At 40.4% G+C, this 19,538-nt stretch overlaps 1 protein-coding gene across 9 annotated transcripts in view; it reads left to right on the forward strand.

Moving 5' to 3' along the window:
- APBB2 (amyloid beta precursor protein binding family B member 2) overlaps positions 1-19,538 on the forward strand; it is a 505,529-nt gene that overhangs the window by 208,955 nt on the left and 277,036 nt on the right. For all 9 annotated transcript variants that reach the window (XM_077477579.1, XM_077477581.1, XM_077477584.1 and 6 more), the window contains one exon: positions 4,041-4,850. In XM_077477579.1, coding sequence (XP_077333705.1) covers positions 4,041-4,850 — 810 coding nt within the window. The remainder of the gene's footprint in view (positions 1-4,040; positions 4,851-19,538) is intronic.

The following is a 19,538-nucleotide window of genomic DNA, read 5'->3' on the forward strand; positions in this document are numbered from 1 at the left end:
GGCGTAAAAAACGTTGCTTCTACAGGAGTTTTGTGTTCTGCCTGTAGAAGCAGCTCAATGTTATCCTATGTGTCCATGTACATTAAGACATTTACAGGCATATTTTGAGATCAACGTATAGAGGCAGGAAAAAAATCCTTCTCATTCGCGTTTCTGATTAGAGATCATTGGCAGAAAAAATGTAAAACTCTCCTAAACTCGTCTAAACTTTGTACAAAAAATGCTCTATATTAGGTTTTTTTTTTACTCCAAAGAGAACAGACATGTTTTAGGCCCAATGTGCATGGAGCCTTACATTTATTTCTTTAACCACTTGCCGACTGCTGCGCGGTGATATACATCGGCACAATGGATGCAGTGGGCAAAGGGGCGTGCCTGTACATCCCCTTTAAGAGCCGAGTTACCAAAAATATGTAGAAGAATACATATTGGCCTGACTGAGGAAATATTTTTTGTTTTATATATTTTTAGGGGATATTTATTATAGCAAGAAGTAAAAAATAATGCGTTTTTTTTTCTTCAAAACTGTCGCTCTTTTTTTGTTTATAGTGCAAAAAAAAAAAAAAACGCAGAGGTGATCAAATCTCACCAAAAGAAAGCTCTATTTGTTGGAAAAAAAGGACGTCAATTTTGTTTGGGGACAACGTTGAACGACTGCGCAATTGTCAGTTAAAGCGACGCAGTGCCGAATCACAAAAAGTGCTCTGGCCAGGAAGGGGGTAAAATCTTCTGGGCTGAAGTGGTTAAACTTTTTGTAGTGGTCTTCTTTCCATTGATGGCCCTGGGAGCTTGGTTATTTGTATACATCCATCAGAATAAAACAGTCTCACATTGAAGTGACATTTTTCACACTTATCCAATCATGCCTTTATCGAAAGCATGGCTTCTGGAAAACAGTTTTGACTTTCAACCTGTGGTTTCAATTTAGCACTGCAAGGATGAATGAGATTTAAAAGCACCTTGTCAGTTCCTCAAATTATACCAAGTAATGTAGATATGTTGATAGAGGGGCCTGATATTTTCTTTATGAACACAGTTAACATAAAGGAAACGCCAAGTGCGATAACCTATAGATGTGTTTTCCAGCTTTATTATATTGTGTATCCATTATAATGTTATGAGTTTGTGAGGTACCATCCAATGCTTGTTTATTTAAAGTAGCTCAGAATGTCTGTACTTGTATTTCCTGTACTCCCTTAGCAATTGTTAACACCGGCAGTTCCATTAGAGCGCAGCCACTGGTGTACAGTGTGATTTCAGCTATATGGAACCTGGTGCAGTGCATTGTTTACTTTTTTATGTGGACTTTATTGAAATCTCACAAAGTGACATGGCTGCATCATGGCACAGTGTGGTGGATTGCATCACGCTAAAAAAAGAAACTGCAATCCATTTTCTTTTCCCGCACACACCGCAGCAGCACTTTGAGGCTGCAATGCGGAAGGCCCTTAGGGCCCATTTACACCACAATACCCATATTTTTTTGGTGTTAATGTAAGCATTTTTGCACGCATTTGTCAAATTCTTTGTGTCATGTTGCGGTTTTTTCATTTGCTACAATTTTTTTATTTTTAAAATTTTTCCTAAAGTTATGGGGCATTACATTTATGTGTGCTGTGTGTAGCCTAAAGAACCTTTTTTGCCTGTTTCACATGGGCTTCAGCTTGTGTAAGAGAAGTGTGAACAGCAAGCTTTTAAAATGTATTTGCTTTGTTGAAGCTTTTAAAGCACCATTCAGCTCTAGTTTGTAAATTTAGAACACAGATCCTAGTGGGGGTGTTGATTCCCACTCTAAACAAGCTGCTAGCAGGCTTCAGCACTTCTAGAAGCTTGTTGAAAGCCTTCTAGCAGCTTGTTTAAAATGGCAATCAGCACACCTATTAGGGTCTTTGTTCAAGATTTACAAATTGGAGCTGAAAGCTCTGCAAATACTTTGTCAAGGCTTCCTGTTCACGCTGAAGCCTGTGTGAAACAATCCTACAGTGTAATGTAACACCGTGGGAATGCATTGAAATGCTTCCAAACACATCTGCTGTGAATTGGCCCTTAGGACCCCTTCACACTGGCGGAGTCAGGTGGATGACGGGTCTGCACCACTGACACAAGCGGACATGGACACAGTCTATTACTGTCCTCTATGGGCTGTCAGGTGGAAACATACAGGCAGTCTGTTTCCATCTGGCTGTCATGCGATCCGATAGACGGATTGGGAACGGATCCTCATCCATCTGTTTTTAGCTGACAGGATCGGATCGGATGTTGGTGGGTGTCAAAGGACACGTGTCCATTGACATCCACCACTCCACAGAAAGCAATGGATGGTCTGATCGGATCCACCTGAAAAACTCTAGGCAAACACCCTTATAGAATAGCCTTGAAATACGCATATGTGAGTTTTTAACTGCCAATGGATGTGTAGTTCTTTTAACCAGTCTTGTGATCAAGGAAAGCATACCAGACAATATAGTCAGGTCTATTAGAACTACATAGTTAACGGGCCAATCAACCCAAAAGCGTGCCTGTGGGTCCCGGGAACTCGGTGTTCTCCAGCGGCCCACGATTGCAGTGTGGAGAGATAGAACGAGGAAGTGCCTATGTAAACAAGGCATTTCCCCGTTCAGCCTTGTGTCATGACAGAGATCCACAGCTCCCTGTGATCAGGAGCAATGATCGCTGTCATGTCCTAGGTAGCCCCTTCCCCCGCAGTTAGAATCACTACCTAGGACCCACTTAACCCCTTCATCGCCCCCCTAGTGGTTAACCCCTTCACTGCCAGTGTCATTTACACAGTAATCAGTGCATTCTTACAGCACTAATCGCTGTATAAATGACAATAGTCAAAAAGTGCTTTGGTCGGGAAGGGGGTAAAATCGTCCGGGGCTGAATTGGTTAAAGCAGTAGTAAACCGCGGCTGTTGTAAAAAAACAAAACAAAAACAAACCTCCAAGGCAATGGCATTGCATACTAGCACATTATGAAATATTCACCTTGGAACAAAGCCCTCCAGTGCTGTGCTGTCGCTGCTTAGAGGGCTGACATCTTCCCCCAGTCTTTCTTCTGGGTTCACTCTCTCTGGCTATGTGATTGGCCTGAGCTGCGATGATGTCACTCCTGCACGCAAACCCTTGGTTCCTGGCACGAAGCTCTGGAGGTCTGAAAAGGTATGCCGGACCTTCAGAGCGCATGCACAGGTGACGTAGCTGGTTGCATCCAGGGTGAATATCTCCTAAACTGTGCACGTTGAAGAGATATTCATTGTATTCATATAATAAGGCTTACCTGTAGGTAAAAATTACCAAGCGGGGTTTAGTACTGTTTAAACCTCGTACACAGGATGAGTATATTGGACAAATGATTGTCTATTTATTTTTTTGCATGCTAGTCTCATATTGAAAATAAATAGGTTACTAAAGATATAAAAATTGTCATGACAGAATACAATTTCAGAAGTGATGTAATGTGTTGTATTGTATTGCAATGTATTCTTTCATTTCTGAGTATGCGCGGTCTTGATCTTCCAGTTATTTATTTTTTTCTGGACGCATATACTGATTAAATGAAAATCGTTAGTTCTGGTGTCATATGAGAAAATTTTCGTATTAATCCCTTTGTATGATTTTGCATGAACTGTTGTGATCGGCTCTCGGAAGCTGTGTACTAACAATCAGATTATCGTACCATCACTTCAAAAGCAGTATTTTTTGCCCAATTGTCTCATCGTGTGTACTAGTCATTGCTGTTAAAGAATTGAATGAGAAGGCTGACTTGTACTTTGGGCAACAAGAACATTTTCCATCAATCACTTTAATAAACAAGGGACGCCATTGGTGTGCAGTACCAGTCTGAACTCAAATTTCAATATTCAGGCTACTTTACACTACTGCATTTGTGTTTTTTTGCCATTTATTACTGAACACCATTGCCTTTTGTTTTTCATGTAACTGAATGAAACGCATATCTGTAGATTAAGTTGTTAAGACTCTTGTCTATATGCAGCTTTGAAAGTATAACTGACAAATATCCCTTAATGTTTTTTGTAGTCGACTCAAGTGTGGAAACACTTCCGGTATTTATGGCAAGTCACAGTGCATCGGACATAGTGAACAGAAACAGTCCAGTTAGCCCTCCGAACACCTTGAACTTGCGCTCTTCTCACAATGAACTACTGAATTCAGATGTAAAACACACCGAAACAAAGAGTGACACTCCTCCAAAATGCCGAAAAAAATATGCACTGACTAATATTCAGACAGCCATGGGTCTGTCTGACCCTGCAGCACAGCCCCTTTTGTCTAACGGCTCTTCAAATATCAAACTGGTGAAGAATGGGGAAAACCAACTAAGAAAGGCTGCTGAACAAGTACATGATCCCAATAAGAATGTAAGTTTAGAGGATGGTGTAAACAGGATTTCAGAAAAGCTTGAAGGTAAAGATGAAGATCTTCATGACCCTGAAAGCTCTGAAATCCTTCCATTGCTTCCCAGAAGGACCAAGAGCTTTCTTAACTACTATTCTGATCTAGGGACATCCAAAGACCTTGAGCAGAGTCTAACTAATGGCCATGCAGTAAAAGAAGAGGACAATTCCACATGGATCACTAGCCAAGGCCCTGGCATTATTAGCAATGGAGATGTGCTGCTGCCAAAAGAGAACAAGACTCCAAGTCCCGAGGACAGCCTGGTGCCAACAGTATCATCCAGCCCAGAGACTAAAAAGGATCACCCAAAGACTGGAGCAAAGACAGATTGTGCCCTGCATCGTATACAGAACCTGGCTCCTAGTGATGAGGATTCCAGCTGGACTACATTGTCCCAAGACAGTGGTTCACCAGTAACCCCCGATGAGACAGGTAAGCCTGAAATTTGTTTGTTAACATAGTAAGCTCTGTAGAACATTGAGTCAATGGGGGAGATTTATTAAAAATGAAGCACGCAAAATATAGTGCACCTGTGCACAGTAACCAATCAGCGTCTAGGTTTTATTGTCAAAACTTACTTGAACAAGCTAAAGTTAGAAGCTGATTGGTTAAAGTGGAAGTAAACTCCCCTATAGTTTTCAGCCAAGGAAGCTGCCATCTTTGCCTCTGTTTAATCTTCAACTGCTATGGTGCTGCACATGTGATTCGTTATGACACCAGCCATTGGAATGGTTTGATAGTTTGGCTGAGAGCACAGCCAATGTGCAGTTAGCATTCCCGGCATGCCTTTTTTTTTTAACTGTTTAAATTGATGGGTTTACTTCCACTTTAATATCCAAAGCTGAACTAGAGTCTGTGTGCTCCAGTTTTAGTAAATCTCTCCCAATATGTTTACACTGAAACACTTTTTTTTTTCTTAATTTTTGAAAGGCAGTGTGGTATATTTATCTAAGTGGATTTTTGCAAATTTTTACTCTTTTACTTAAGTTTATTAAAGTTTTAGCAAAAGAAGCCTTACACAGGCAGTGCAAATGCAGAGACTTTTTCAATAAACAATGTACAAAATTTCCACTTACACATTTTTATTCTAATGTTAGACAAGCATGTACCATACTTAGCAATTAAAGCTGTCACATTAGGTAGGTGGAGACATTTACTTAACTAAAAAGGGGATTGCTCTAGTCATTTCTGCTTCATTCAGAAGTAAATGATTATATAAAAGCAGTATACATGTGTTAATGCATCACTTGCTTGACCGCATCTTCCACCCTGGCCATTCTTTTCTTTCCTTTATCTTTTCTTTCTGAAATCTCCCGTTAATGCAATTAATGCCTAGTAACTGTTGTGACATTGTGCTGTCTTCCCATGTTAATGGCTTTTTAGGGACCAGTGTTGCTGCATCTACATAACTTCTATTTTTGTTTAATAATATATATATATATTTTTTACACATACACCATATTGTAATCAAGCTGGGTATTTCTTTGACAAATGTGCTTCAAAGATTTTCAGTATACTATGCATTTGATCAACATATGTGATAGATGTTGTTGGATATTCTTGGGCAAGATCCTTTGTCAGTGAAAAGAGATCAATGGTAACACCAATGGCGACCATAAATGCATGACATTCCACATAAATTCAAAATGGAACAATACACATTTATACCACATTTATACCACTATTATGTATAGTACTCACATAAATATGTTCTTCGTATGCATAACAATCCTAAGATGCATGATCGAGGTTCCAAACAATGCGTCACGAAAATGACTGGCCCAAGTAGGTGTGGCAATGGCATGTGCATTAGCTCGGTCCAACGTGTTTCGTCATATGTGACATCATGGGAGGCATAAACGTTATGTTAACATATGTCACCTTAACGTAGCATTTATTTGCTAGGAAACCTGAACTGTGGACTATGATGGGTCTGATTTGCAGCAGTTCCAAAAATGTGTAACTCAGCAGCTGAGCAATAGACTCTCTGCAATGTTTGCAGTTAGCTGCAGAATACGCAACTTCAGTGTTGCTTATTTTTTTCTTTGGTACCGGCTATTTGAGCATGACAATGGTTTATAGCTATATAGATAAACGTAACCAAAAACAGAAGCAAAAAGTTAAGTAAAATTTGTTGTGCAACTGTTCAATTCAACAAAGTATGTATGATTAATCTCTATGTACTAGTATGAATACTGCCATTGACACTACCACTTACTAAAGGCAAATCCAATCTGCACTACAAGTGCACTGCAAGTACACAGATCACCGGTCAGTCAGTATAGAAGGCATGGATCCTGTGTCTCTCTTAAGCAGGGGCATGGATCCATGCCTTCCGCTGGTACAAGCAACTTCCCTACAGTAGTAAAGCACTGGTCAGGCACACATTTAACCCTTTGATCACCCCTACTGTTAACCCCTTCCCAGACAGTGTCATTAGTATAGTGACAGTGCATATTTTTTAGCACTGATTACTGTATTGGTGTCACTGGTCACCTTGGTTCTGGTCCACAAAAAGTGTGAGTTAGTATCCTGACTGTCTGCCACAATATCACAATCCTGCTATAAGTCGCTGCAGAATACGCAACTTCAGTGTTGCTTATTTTTTTCTTTGGTACCGGCTATTTGAGCATGACAATGGTTTATAGCTATATAGATAAACGTAACCAAAAACAGAAGCAAAAAGTTAAGTAAAATTTGTTGTGCAACTGTTCAATTCAACAAAGTATGTATGATTAATCTCTATGTACTAGTATGAATACTGCCATTGACACTACCACTTACTAAAGGCAAATCCACTCTGCACTACAAGTGCACTGCAAGTACACAGATCACCGGTCAGTCAGTATAGAAGGCATGGATCCTGTGTCTCTCTTAAGCAGGGGCATGGATCCATGCCTTCCGCTGGTACAAGCAACTTCCCTACAGTAGTAAAGCACTGGTCAGGCACACATTTAACCCTTTGATCACCCCTACTGTTAACCCCTTCCCAGCCAGTGTCATTAGTATAGTGACAGTGCATATTTTTTAGCACTGATTACTGTATTGGTGTCACTGGTCACCTTGGTTCTGGTCCACAAAAAGTGTGAGTTAGTATCCTGACTGTCTGCCACAATATCACAATCCTGCTATAAGTCGCTGATTGCCACCATTACTAGGAAAAAATTCATAAATAAATAAAAATATCCCATTGTTTGTAGATGCTATAACTTTTGCGCAAACCAATGAATATTTGCTTATTGGGATTTTTTTTACCAAAAATATGTAGCAGCATCCATATTGGCCTAAAAATGTTTTATTGGATGTGTATTATAGCAGAAAGTAAAAAATATTGTCTTTTTTTTGTTCTGACATTTTTATTTTATTTTGGAAACTGCATTGCACGACTGCGCAATGTTAAGTTAAATAAATTCAGTGCCATATCAAAAAAAATTGCCTGGTCATGATGGTGGGTAAATAATCCGGAGGTCAAGTGGTTAACCACCCACTATGAAAACTAACCACTGGACCTTAAAGTGGATGTAAACCTTCTCGTTTACCCAGTGAAGGGAACAGATGATACACAGAGATAAAACAAATCTCCCTACATACGTTTTACATGTATATCTGCTCTTTGCCTTTCGTCATTCTTTAAAACATGCAGATCGTGTTACAAATCTTTCTTCCTTATTCGGCAGTGGGAGGGGAGTCTGAGCTTATACTGTGTGAGAGCTGATTGGAGGAAAGGCACACCCCCCACCCCTCCACATAGGCAGAGGAATGAAGGAACCTGCAGAGCTGCAGCCTGAACAGACAAGCTCTCTGCTTATCTATCTCTCGTGTGTCAGAGAACTTGTCAGAAGTGACTCTGCTGATAACAGGGGAATGGAACAGCAGAAAGACACGGCACTTACAGCCTTGGAGAGAGATAGGTCAACACTAAAGATATATGTGCTTAGGTCAAATTCCATGAATGGGGTTTACAACCACTTTCATTTTCAGTTTATCCTAACACTGAAGCTGGCCTTACATGGGTCAGTTTTTTCATTCAACTAACAGGTTGAACAAAAAAAAAAATGGACCCAATTTCCATATTCACACATTGTATGTGGATGGGGTATCCTCCCCACTGTGCCATTGTATTCTGACAGCAGGGAGACCCCCATCGTCAGAATGCACAGATCAGCGCGGCAGCCTATTGCCTGTGGTGCTGATCGAGCAAACAAATACCAACAATGGCCACACATGGATCAAAATTTGGCTGATCTCTGCTGAACTAGCAAGATTTTGATCCTTGTACAACCAACTTTAGCCCCCTGAAACCTAATCTAAATCCCTAAAAAGGTGGACCTTTTTTGCAGAAATAGTGCAAAACACTCCTCATTCCCAAGCTGTACTGTGTTCCCCAGGCACCTATGTATCTTCTTTAGATGAGAGCCATCAGCAACTGCTGTCTATCATCTTGTTTGCTAAGAATAATCCATCATGACTTGTCATCATGAAAGACCCTCTACATTGACATACAACTTCTAATGACAATTTCAAAATGCCTTGACATTCACAGCGGATGGCTGTTTAGGTGCATAAAACTGTTTACTCTGCATTAGTTGGATTTTTTATAGATTGACATACATTTTATAACTATCTTCATTTGCCATGAAGATAAAGGGTAGTAACTATGTGACTACTGGAGGAAAAGCTTTATAATCTTGATTCTATGTAAGGCATTTTATATTAAAATTTTGTTAATGTCTAACATGTTTTCTTACATAAAAGTTTTCCGTAATTTTCATAGCTCCCCTGATTTGGAGCAATGTCCCTCTGTCCCTCATTCCTCCTCATTTGTCCCTCATTTTGGTCTGATCTATATAGTTGTATATAAAATGCACTTTCTTTCTATCTATCAAAACGTGTTTTCCAGGTCTTAACCCTTTATCTCATTTCTAAATTGCAGCATTTGTAAATCCCAAAAGCCACAATGGGAATAGTAAGGATAAGGAATAGTAGTGGTAAAAAAAAGCACTTGTGGGTTTAACCAATCTTGTTTTTTTTAACAATTCTCCTTTAAGAGGACGTGGCAAGGGGTGTGTCCTATGCCCTGCATAATTTTGCAATAGGTGTCCCTCATTCCCATTTTCAAAAAGTTGGAAGGTATGAATCTTGCATCTTCCAACTGATTGTTGATGTGTTTTATACTATGGGAAATGCAGTGAGCCTCCAAACTGTTTGAGAAGGTAGGTAGGTAGGTTGGTAATGAGATCACATTTTTTTTGCCATTGAAGTCCCCAAGATATTTCTGAACAAGTGACTCGGCACACCAGGCTCCACCTGCACATGTTGGGTGGACTGAGTCTTTAAGTCCTGTTCTGCCTTTTTCTGCGGATGATATAGAATTCAAAAGACATTGCAGTATTAGCGTACTTGCCACCTACACACAGTAAAGGCATATTTCTTATAGCAGAACTACCCTGCACCTGAGCACTACAAACCAAAAATGCTCTCTAATTAATTTTAATATTCAAAGCAAACTCACCCATCCATCCATGTCTCAATACTTTCTTTTTCTGAGACATCACTTTGAAAAACACCTGTGGCCATCTTGAGGAAGGGAAGATGATTCATGTAGCAGTTACCGTATTTTTCGGACTATAAGACGCACTTTTTTCCCCCAGAAATATGGGGGGAAAGGTGCCTGCGTCTTATGGTTGGAATATCCGATTGGCACCTCCCACCGCCGCGATCCGGAGCGCTCTGCGGCCTCGGCCTTAGGTAAGGCTGCGGCTTTCAGCCTAGCTCCGGTTCCTCTCTCCCCGCTGTGTACAGATCTGTACAGTGGAGGGGAGAGCTTGGATGGCAGCAGCGCTGTGGGCTGCATCTGTAGTGCCCACAGCGCTGCTCTGTGACAAGTGCAGTCACAGCCATCCCTCCATACCCTGCCAATACTCTGCAATACCCTGCCAATACTCTGCAATACCCTACCAATACTCTGCCATACCCTGCCAATACTCCACCATACCCTGCCAATACTCTGCCATACCCTGCCAATACTCTGCCATACTCTGCCAATATTCTGCCATACCCTGCCAATACTCTGCCATGCTCAGCCAATACTCTGCAATACCCTGCCAATACTTTCTATGGTAATGAACACTCTGCATTTTCTTTGGTAATAGTCACTCTGCATTTTCTATGGTAATGGTCATTCTGCATTTCATGGGCACTGGAAAATGTTTTAATACACCATTTGGTTCGGAATATTTTTTTTTCTTGTTTTCAACCTCTAAAACCTAGGTGCGTCTTATGGTCAGGTGCGTCTTATGGAGCGAAAAATATGGTACTTCCTGAAATGTATCTGCCCTTAGTCCAGGCATGCAGGCAGGAGGGTGTGCTTAGCTACGAAAACCCCTTCTCTTCTGAATATTCCTGGGATGTATCACATCATTTTGGCCTATGCCTGGAAACCAGGAAGTGACTGAAGAAATGTAAAAAAAAAAAGTTTAAAACTAGTAAATATGATATACCTTACTCTTTATTTACTAATGCTAGCAGCATACGGATTGAAAATAGACAATGTTGCTTGAGAAAATGAGTGTATGTGTGCCGTTAACAAATGAGATCAGGGAAAGAGCATTTAGTGAAAATTATCATACCATTGCTCCCAACTGTCCCTGATTTCGAGGAAATGTCCCAGATTTGGAGCATTGTCCTTTTGCCCCCCTAATTTTTCCCTTATTTTGGTCTGATTTATATAGTTGTATATAAAATGCACTTTTTATCTTTCAAAAAGTGTTTTCCAGTGCTAAACCTTTCATCCAAATTATAAATTGCTGCATTTGTAAATTTTAAAAGCCAATATAAAGGAATAGTAGTGGTAAAAAAAAGTCCCTTGTGGATTTATTTAACCTTTTTTTTGATTAATTCTCCTTTAAGGGGGTGTGGCAGGGGGTGTGTCCTATGCCTGCATACATTTGCTTGTAGCTGTCCCTCATTCCCATCTCAAAATGTTGGGAAGTATGATGTATAATCATACTAATTGTTTGCTATAGGCTCTTGCATTTGGACAGCTTTTTGGTTTGTGGGCTAAGGACTACCATTGACTTGTATGCCATTGCCATGACAGTGGAACAAAGTATAACCTGGGCAGAACTGACCATATAGCTTAAAGTGGCTGTAAAGGAGTTTTTTATTTATTTATTTATTTTTTTTTTAAATAACACATATGTCCAACACACATACTTACTTAACACACATGTCCATATGGCCCGATCCACCTTTTCACTGGTTCCCCCACCAGTGCTGCTGAATCCTACTCTCTTGCTAGAGCCTCTAATAGGAAGCCAATTCCCATGGGGGCAGTCATGTAGACTCGCTTCTGCGTCCTTTGACACAGACAGTGGGACTCAGCCTCCTCCCAGCTCCCTTGTCACTGGAGTTGATTGACAGGAGTGGGAACCATTGCTATTGATCTGCCTGGGGAGGAGGGGCAAAGCCAGGAGAGCTGCAGCGCTCATGCACAGCTCTGCATCATGATGGGGCTCATGTAAGTATAAGGGGGGTGAGGGAGAGTCTGTGACACAGAAGGTTTTATACCTTAATGCAGTGAATGCATTAAGGTAAAAAATCCTTGAGGCTTCAGATTAACTTTAACAGAGGTTCTCAATCTTCCCTACCCTATCCAAAATTTTAAAAATAAAAACTTTTGCCTGGAGTTTTCCTATTATTAGCATCAATTACTAGGCTTCAATGAGTTCACATGGTCCTGTGGGTAGCAATTATATACACAGTGCAACAACCTTTAGCAACTAATAACAGTTGAGACTTCAATACAGAGGTTTATTGATCAATTTCTAAGGGTTACTGTTTGCACCTTAGTTTTGTATTAGTAGATAGCCTCACCTTGTAAAACAACCCATTTCTAAAATAGAAATGAAAATGAAAGGCAAAATATATATATATATATATATATATATATATATATATATATATATATATATATATATATATATATATAAAGTATCTCACAAAAGTGAGTACACCCCTCACATTTTTGTAAATATTTTATTATATCGTTTCATGTGACAACACTGAAGAAATTACACTTTGCTACAATGTAAAGTAATGAGTGTACAGCTTGTATAAGAGTGTAAATTTGTTGTCCCTCAAAATAACTCAACACACATTAGCTAATGTCTAAACCACTGGCAACAAAAGTGAGTACACCCCTAAGTGAAAATGTCCAAATTGGGCCCAATAGCCTTTTTCCCTCCCTGATGTCATGTGACTCGTTAGTGTTACAAGGTCTTAGGTGTGAATGGGGAGCAGGTGTGTTAAATTTGGTCTTATCGCTCTCACCCTCTCATACTGGTCACTGGAAGTTCAACATGGCACCTCAGGGCAAAGAACTCTCTGAGGATCTTAAAAAAAGAGTTGTTGCTCTACATAAAGATGACCTAGGCTATATGAAGATTGGTCTGCATGGCTGTCATCCCAGAAGAAAGCCTCTTCTAAAGATGATGCACAAGAAAGCCTGCAAACAGTTTGCTGAAGACAAGCAGACTAAGGACGTGGATTATGGAACCATGTTCTGTGGTCTGATGAGACCAAGTGAAAATTATTTGGTTCAAATGGTCAAGCATGTGTGGGGGAAACCAAGTGAGGAGTACAAAGACAAGTGTGTCTTGTTTACAGTCAAGCATGGTGGCGGGAGTGTCATGGTCTGGGGCTGCATGAGTGCTGCTGCCACTGGGAAGCTACAGTTCATTTGAGGGAACCATGAATGCCAACATGTACTGTGACATACTGAAGCACAGCATGATCCCCTCCTTTCGGAGTTTGGGCCACAGGGCAGTATTCCAACATGATAACGACCCCAAACACATCTCCAAAACTACCACTGCCTTGCTAAAGAAGCTGAGGGTAAAGGTGATGGACTGGCTAAACATATCTCCAGACCTAAACCCTATTGAGAATCTGTGGGGCATCCTCAAATGGAAGGTGGAAAAGCAAAAAGGTCTCTAACATCCACCAGATCTGGGATGTTGTCATGGAGGAATGGAAGAGAACTCCAGTGGCAACCTGTGAAGCTCTGGTGAACTCCATGCCCAAGAGGGTTAAGGCAGTGCTGAAAAATAATGGTGGCCACACCAAATATTGACACTTTGGGCCCAATTTGGACATTTTCACTTAGGGGTGTACTCAATTGTGTTGCCAGTGGTTTAGACATCATTTGATCAAATCGCTTTTGTGAGATATTGTATGTATTGCTAGGAACAGAACAGCTGAATGAAAATCATAAAGATTTTATCAATATTTTTATAAAACAACAAACCAAAAATATACAAGCTAGTAACTATCAGCTAGTGAGATTTTTGTTATTTTTGTGCAATCATAACATGTAGTCGAGGTACAGTTACTGGCAAGGTTATTACTCCAATGTCATCTGATATATATATATATATATATATATATATATATATATATATATACAAATATCTCAATCATTATAAATACCTTTTTGTTCCCTGTTATATAAGTGATCACTTACCGTCTGTTCTCAACTGCTGTCAGTAAAGGTTTCACCTGGTGGTGGCACTCTAAGATCATTGGGCTGCAGTACTGGTGTCCACCAGCGGGTGTCTCCTGGCAGTCTGGAGCTGACATAATCTCCTGCAATCAGGTGTCACCCTGTCCCATCCTGCTTCCTGTTCTATCTGATTGATCTCTCGTGTATGACCCTGGCTTGATTACGTTTATGATTATATCTTACTCCTGTATTCACATGTGGTTTAGAGAGTTATTATCGTGTGTCACTGTGGTTGTTTACTGGTTTGCTTTATTGTTTATGACTTATACTTTTAATAAATTGTACTATTATTACTTTATATGCGTTTTTGGTCTTCCCTGTTGCAGTCCACACATTTCTGGTCACACCGGTTTATGACAGCTGCATAAGGAGAGCTGCGGAAGGAGAAGCAGCAGTTAACTGATCTTCCTAGTGAATAGCTGTGTGGGGTGCGCAGGACAAGTCTGATCACTGGAGTAAAGCAGGTTGAGGTCTCAGCACCACCATAAAACTGACCACACTGTGCTCTCATGCCTAGTGTGGTTAGTTTTAATAAGAAAGCAGAGGGACTGGCAGGAACATAAAGTATACTTTTTCATACAAATACATGGTACAGCAGGCACATATCAGGAATATAAAATGTTGGGTTTATATATTCTTTAAATGTAAAATCCAACGTTTTTTCCTCCAAGTTATCCAATCAGCCTTCTTCACTTCATTAACAATAGGGCATGATGATGTATTCAATTCTGGGTAAAAGAACAGCCTTTTTACTGTGTAGGATAAGTACATTTTAAAAGAAGCTCTTTGGTCACAAAGAGGTTAAATACGGTTTTCAGATGAAGTAGGAATGCATTGCACCTACTGTACATATAAAAGGCACAATTTATGAGCTGCTGCAGACAGGATGGGTTCCTGGAAGCATATTAGCAGCAAGGAGCCAGTATAAATCAGTGTTAAGCTCTTATCAAAACGTGAAGAATTTGGTATGTAAGGAATTTTTCATTTTCGCAATTTTAAAGTAACTGTTTAACCTCAGGCACTAAAGTGATAACAGCAACAAAACCGAAAAGCAAGTCTACACCTGTCTAGTGCCAGAAGGCCGTATTATTTTACATAGGATATTTTTGACTCAAGAGCAAAATCATTGTCCCGGAGCTCTTGGCTGTACCACATCCATGTGTGGATTTCCAAAATACTATGTTGTCTAAAGTTGGTGCGATTCCCTCTTCCAACATTCATTATAATACTGAAATAGACAACACTAATTTAGGGCCAAAGTGTCCCTGTAAAATTGTACTTTTCTCTTTTAATACACATTCAAATTTATGATATTTATTCCATTCCACAGTTGCATTCCAGTAGTTAGAGATGTGTCTCCAATCCCCCAGGTCAGAAGCTATTGATGAATGGTGTGCTCAGACTACAAAGACCAAAGTCTATAGAGACATTACTGATGGCGTTTGTTAAAGAGACCCTGTCACTAATGTACAAAAATTGTGTATAAAAACACAGAAAAGCAAAGATCAATTATTTGAGATGCTTAAAGTGCTTGTAAACATACAGTGGTGTGAAAAAGTGTTTGCCCCCTTCCTCATTTCCTGTTCCTTTGCATGTTTGTCACACTTAAGTGTTTCGGAACATCAAACCAATTTAAACAATAGTCAAGGACAACACAAGTAAACACAAAATGCAATTTGTAAATGAAGGTGTTTATTATTAAAGGTGAAAAAAAATCCAAACCATCATGGCCCTGTGTGAAAAAGTGATTGCCCCCCTTGTTAAAACATACTATAACTGTGGTTGTCCACACCTGAGTTCAATTTCTCTAGCCACACCCAGGCCTGATTATTGTCACACCTGTTCACAATCAAGGCATCACTTAAATAGGAGCTGCTTGACACAGTAAGGTCCACCAGAAGATCCTTAAAAGCTATACATCATGCCGAGACCCAAAGAAATTCAGGAACAATTGAGAAAGAAAGTAATTGAGATCTATCAGTCTGGAAAGGGTTATAAAGCCATTTCCAAAGCTTTGGGAATCCAGCGAACCACAGTGAGAGCCATTATCCACAAATGGCGAAGACATGGAACAGTGGTGAACCTTCCCAGGAGTGGCCAGCTGCCCAAAATTACCCCAAGAGCGCAGCAACGACTCATCCAAGAGGTCACAAAAGACCCCACAACAACGTCCAAGGAACTGCAGGCCTCACTTGCCTCAGTTAAGGTCAGCGTTCATGCCTCCACCATCAGGAAAAGACTGGGCAAAAATGGCCTGCATGGCAGAGTTCCAAGGAGAAAACCACTGCTGAGCAAAAAGAACATCAAAGCTCGTCTCAATTTCTCCACAACACATCTTGATGATCCCCAAGACTTTTGGGACAACATTCTGTGGACCGATGAGACAAAAGTGGAACTCTTTGGAAGGTGTGTGTCCAAGTATATCTGGCGTAGAAGGAACACTGCATTTCATAAAAAGAACATTATACCAACAGTAAAATATGGTGGTGGTAGTGTGATGGTCTGGGGCTGTTTTGCTGCTTCAGGACCTGGAAGACTTGCCGTGATAAAAGGAACTATGAATTCTGCTGTCTACCAAGAGATCCTGAAGGAGAATGTCCGACCATCTGTTCGTTTACTCAAGCTGACACGAACTTGGGTTCTGCAGCAGGACAATGATCCTAAACACACCAGCAAGTCCACCACCGAATGGCTGAAGAAAAACAAAATGAAGACTTTGGAGTGGCCTAGCCAAAGTCCTGACCTGAATCCTATTGAGATGTTGTGGTATGACCTTAAAAAGGCCGTTCATGCTCGAAAACCCTCTAATGTAACTGAATTAGGACAATTCTGCAAAGATGAGTAGGCCAAAATTCCTCCAGGACGCTGTAAAAGCCTCATTGCACGTTATCGCAAACGCTTGGTTGCAGTTGTTGCTGCTAAGGGTGGCCCAACCAGTTATTAGGTTTAGGGGGTAATCACTTTTTCACACAGGGCCATGATGGTTTGGATTTTTTTTCACCTTTAATAATAAACACCTTCATTTACAAATTGCATTTTGTGTTTACTTGTGTTGTCCTTGACTATTGTTTAAATTGGTTTGATGTTCCGAAACACTTAAGTGTGACAAACAGGCAAAGGAACAGGAAATGAGGAAGGGGGCAAACACTTTTTCACACCACTGTATATCTAAAAAAAAATGTCTTACTTACAGTACCTGCTCCGTGCAATGGTTTTGTAGAGAGCAGACCTGATATTCCTCTTCTGGGTTCCCCCATCGGCGCTCCTTACTCCTCCTCCTCCTTGTCACGTGCCCCCATAACAAGTAGCTTGCTGTGGGAACACTTGTACAGGCTCGATCCCAGGCCGCACTGCACGTGTCTGTGGACATACATAGCGTGGCTCAGGATCATGTCCCCATAGCAAGCTACTTGACCCCGCCCCTGCCCCTGCTTCTCATAGTCCTGCCCTTCTCTAGCCTGATGCTCCAGTGAGTGCTAGAGGGGAACAGCAAAGAGCAACGACACACAGTGAAGAAGACTGAGAACTGAGTGATCAGCGGTCATGTGATTGCTCAGTTCTCGGTCTTAGAGTCAACATGGCACAGTGGCAGCTTCACTCTGATGCTCCAGCATAGGTAAGTATGTATGTTTTTTTTTTTATTAATCCTATATATCACCTGTAACTGATGGTATCCTAACTGATTTAGGGTATGACAACGAAAGGATAGTACTAAGTTCCTGAATGAGAAAAATGAAACACGATTCTCTGCATTATTGAACCTGAAATCAAAGTGGAAAAATTGATTGATATGTCAGGTGACATTGGAGTAATAACATTGCCAGTAACTGTACCTCGACTACGTGTTATGATTGCACAAAAATAACAAAAAGTTCACTAGCTGATAGTTACTAGCTTGTGTATTTTTGGTTGGTTGTTTTATAAAAATATTGATAAAATCTTTATGATTTTCATTCATCTGTTCTGTTCCTAGCAATTCATAAAGTATCTCACAAAAGTGAGTACACCCCTCACATTTGTGTAAAGATTGTATTATAACTTTTTGTGTCACAACACTGAAGAAATTACATTTTGCTACAATGTAAAGTAGTGAGTGTACAGCTTGTATAACGGTGTAAATTTGCTGTCCCTCAAAATAACTCAACACACATCCGCTAATGTCTTAAATACTGGCAACAAAAGTGAGTACCCCCCTAAGTGAAAATGTCCAAATTGGGCCCAATTAGCCTTTTTCCCTCCCTGATGTCATGTGACTCGTTAATGTTACAAGGTCTCAGGTGTAAATGGGAAGCAGGGGTGTTAAATTTGGTGTTATTGCTCTCACCCTCTCATACTGGTCACTGGAAGTTCAACATGGCACCTCATGGCAAAGAACTCTCTGAGGATCTGAACAAAGAATTGTTTCTCTACATCAAGATGGCCTAGGCCAGGGGTAGGGAACCTTGGCTCTCCAGCTGTTTTGAAACTACAACTCCCATGAGATATTGCTAGACCCTAACAATCACAGGCATGACTCATAGAGGCAGAGGCAGAGGCATGGTGGTATTTGTAGTTTCAAAACAGCTGGAGAGCCAAGGTTCCCTACCCCTGGCCTAGGCTATACCGTGTTTTCCTGAAAATAAGTCCAGGTCTTATATTCATTTTGGCAACAAAAGACACAGTAGGGTTTATTTTTTTCAGGGTATATCTTACCATATAATGTGCTGTCTTCTCTCTCCCTCTCTCTTACTCCCCAGTGTGAACTGAGTTAAAATGCTTGTAAAATCCTATAATCCACTCTATTACAGTAGAATATAATGTACAATGTGTGTGTTTCTGAAATATATAATCTGCCAAATACCTTCATTATAGCGCCACTCTGCGCATCTGTACCTCGGAGCCCTCTTCCCCACAATTATATTACAGAACTCCACATTGTACATTTTATATACTACTGTAATAGAGTGGATTATAGGATTTTATATAGGGCTTATATTGCAACCTTCCTGGAATATAATGCTAGGTCGGGGTAGGTCTTATTTTCGGGGAAACGAGGTAGGAAGATTGGTATCGATTTTATTCTTTTATATCCAATAAAAGACATTATTGCACCATGAGCCTGTGCTCTCATATTCCCTCTTGTTTAGCCACCGTGCTGCAGCTCAGTTTCAGGGTATTGCCAATCTTCCTATAGCCTAGGCCATCTTGATGTAGAGCAACAATTTTTTGTTCAGATCCTCAGAGAGTTCTTTGCCATGAGGTGCCATGTTGAACTTTCAGTGACCAGTATGAGAGAGTGAGAGCGATAACACCAAATTTAACACATCTGCTCCCCATTCACACCTGAGAGCTTGTAACACTAACGAGTCACATGAGGGAAAATGGCTAATTGGACCCAACTTGGACATTTTCACTTAGGGGTGTACTCGCTTTTGTTGCCAGCCATTTAATGGCTGTGTGTTGAGTTATTTTGAGGGGACAGCAAATTTACACTGTTATACAAGCTGTACACTCACTACTTTACATTGTAAAGAAGTATAATTTCTTCAGTGTTGTCACTTGAAAAGATATAAAAAAAT

Source organism: Lithobates pipiens, unplaced genomic scaffold (assembly GCF_037356315.1).
Source record: "Lithobates pipiens isolate NorthernLeopardFrog02 unplaced genomic scaffold, aLitPip1_a1.2 Scaffold_13, whole genome shotgun sequence".
NCBI classification, from domain to species: domain Eukaryota; kingdom Metazoa; phylum Chordata; class Amphibia; order Anura; family Ranidae; genus Lithobates; species Lithobates pipiens.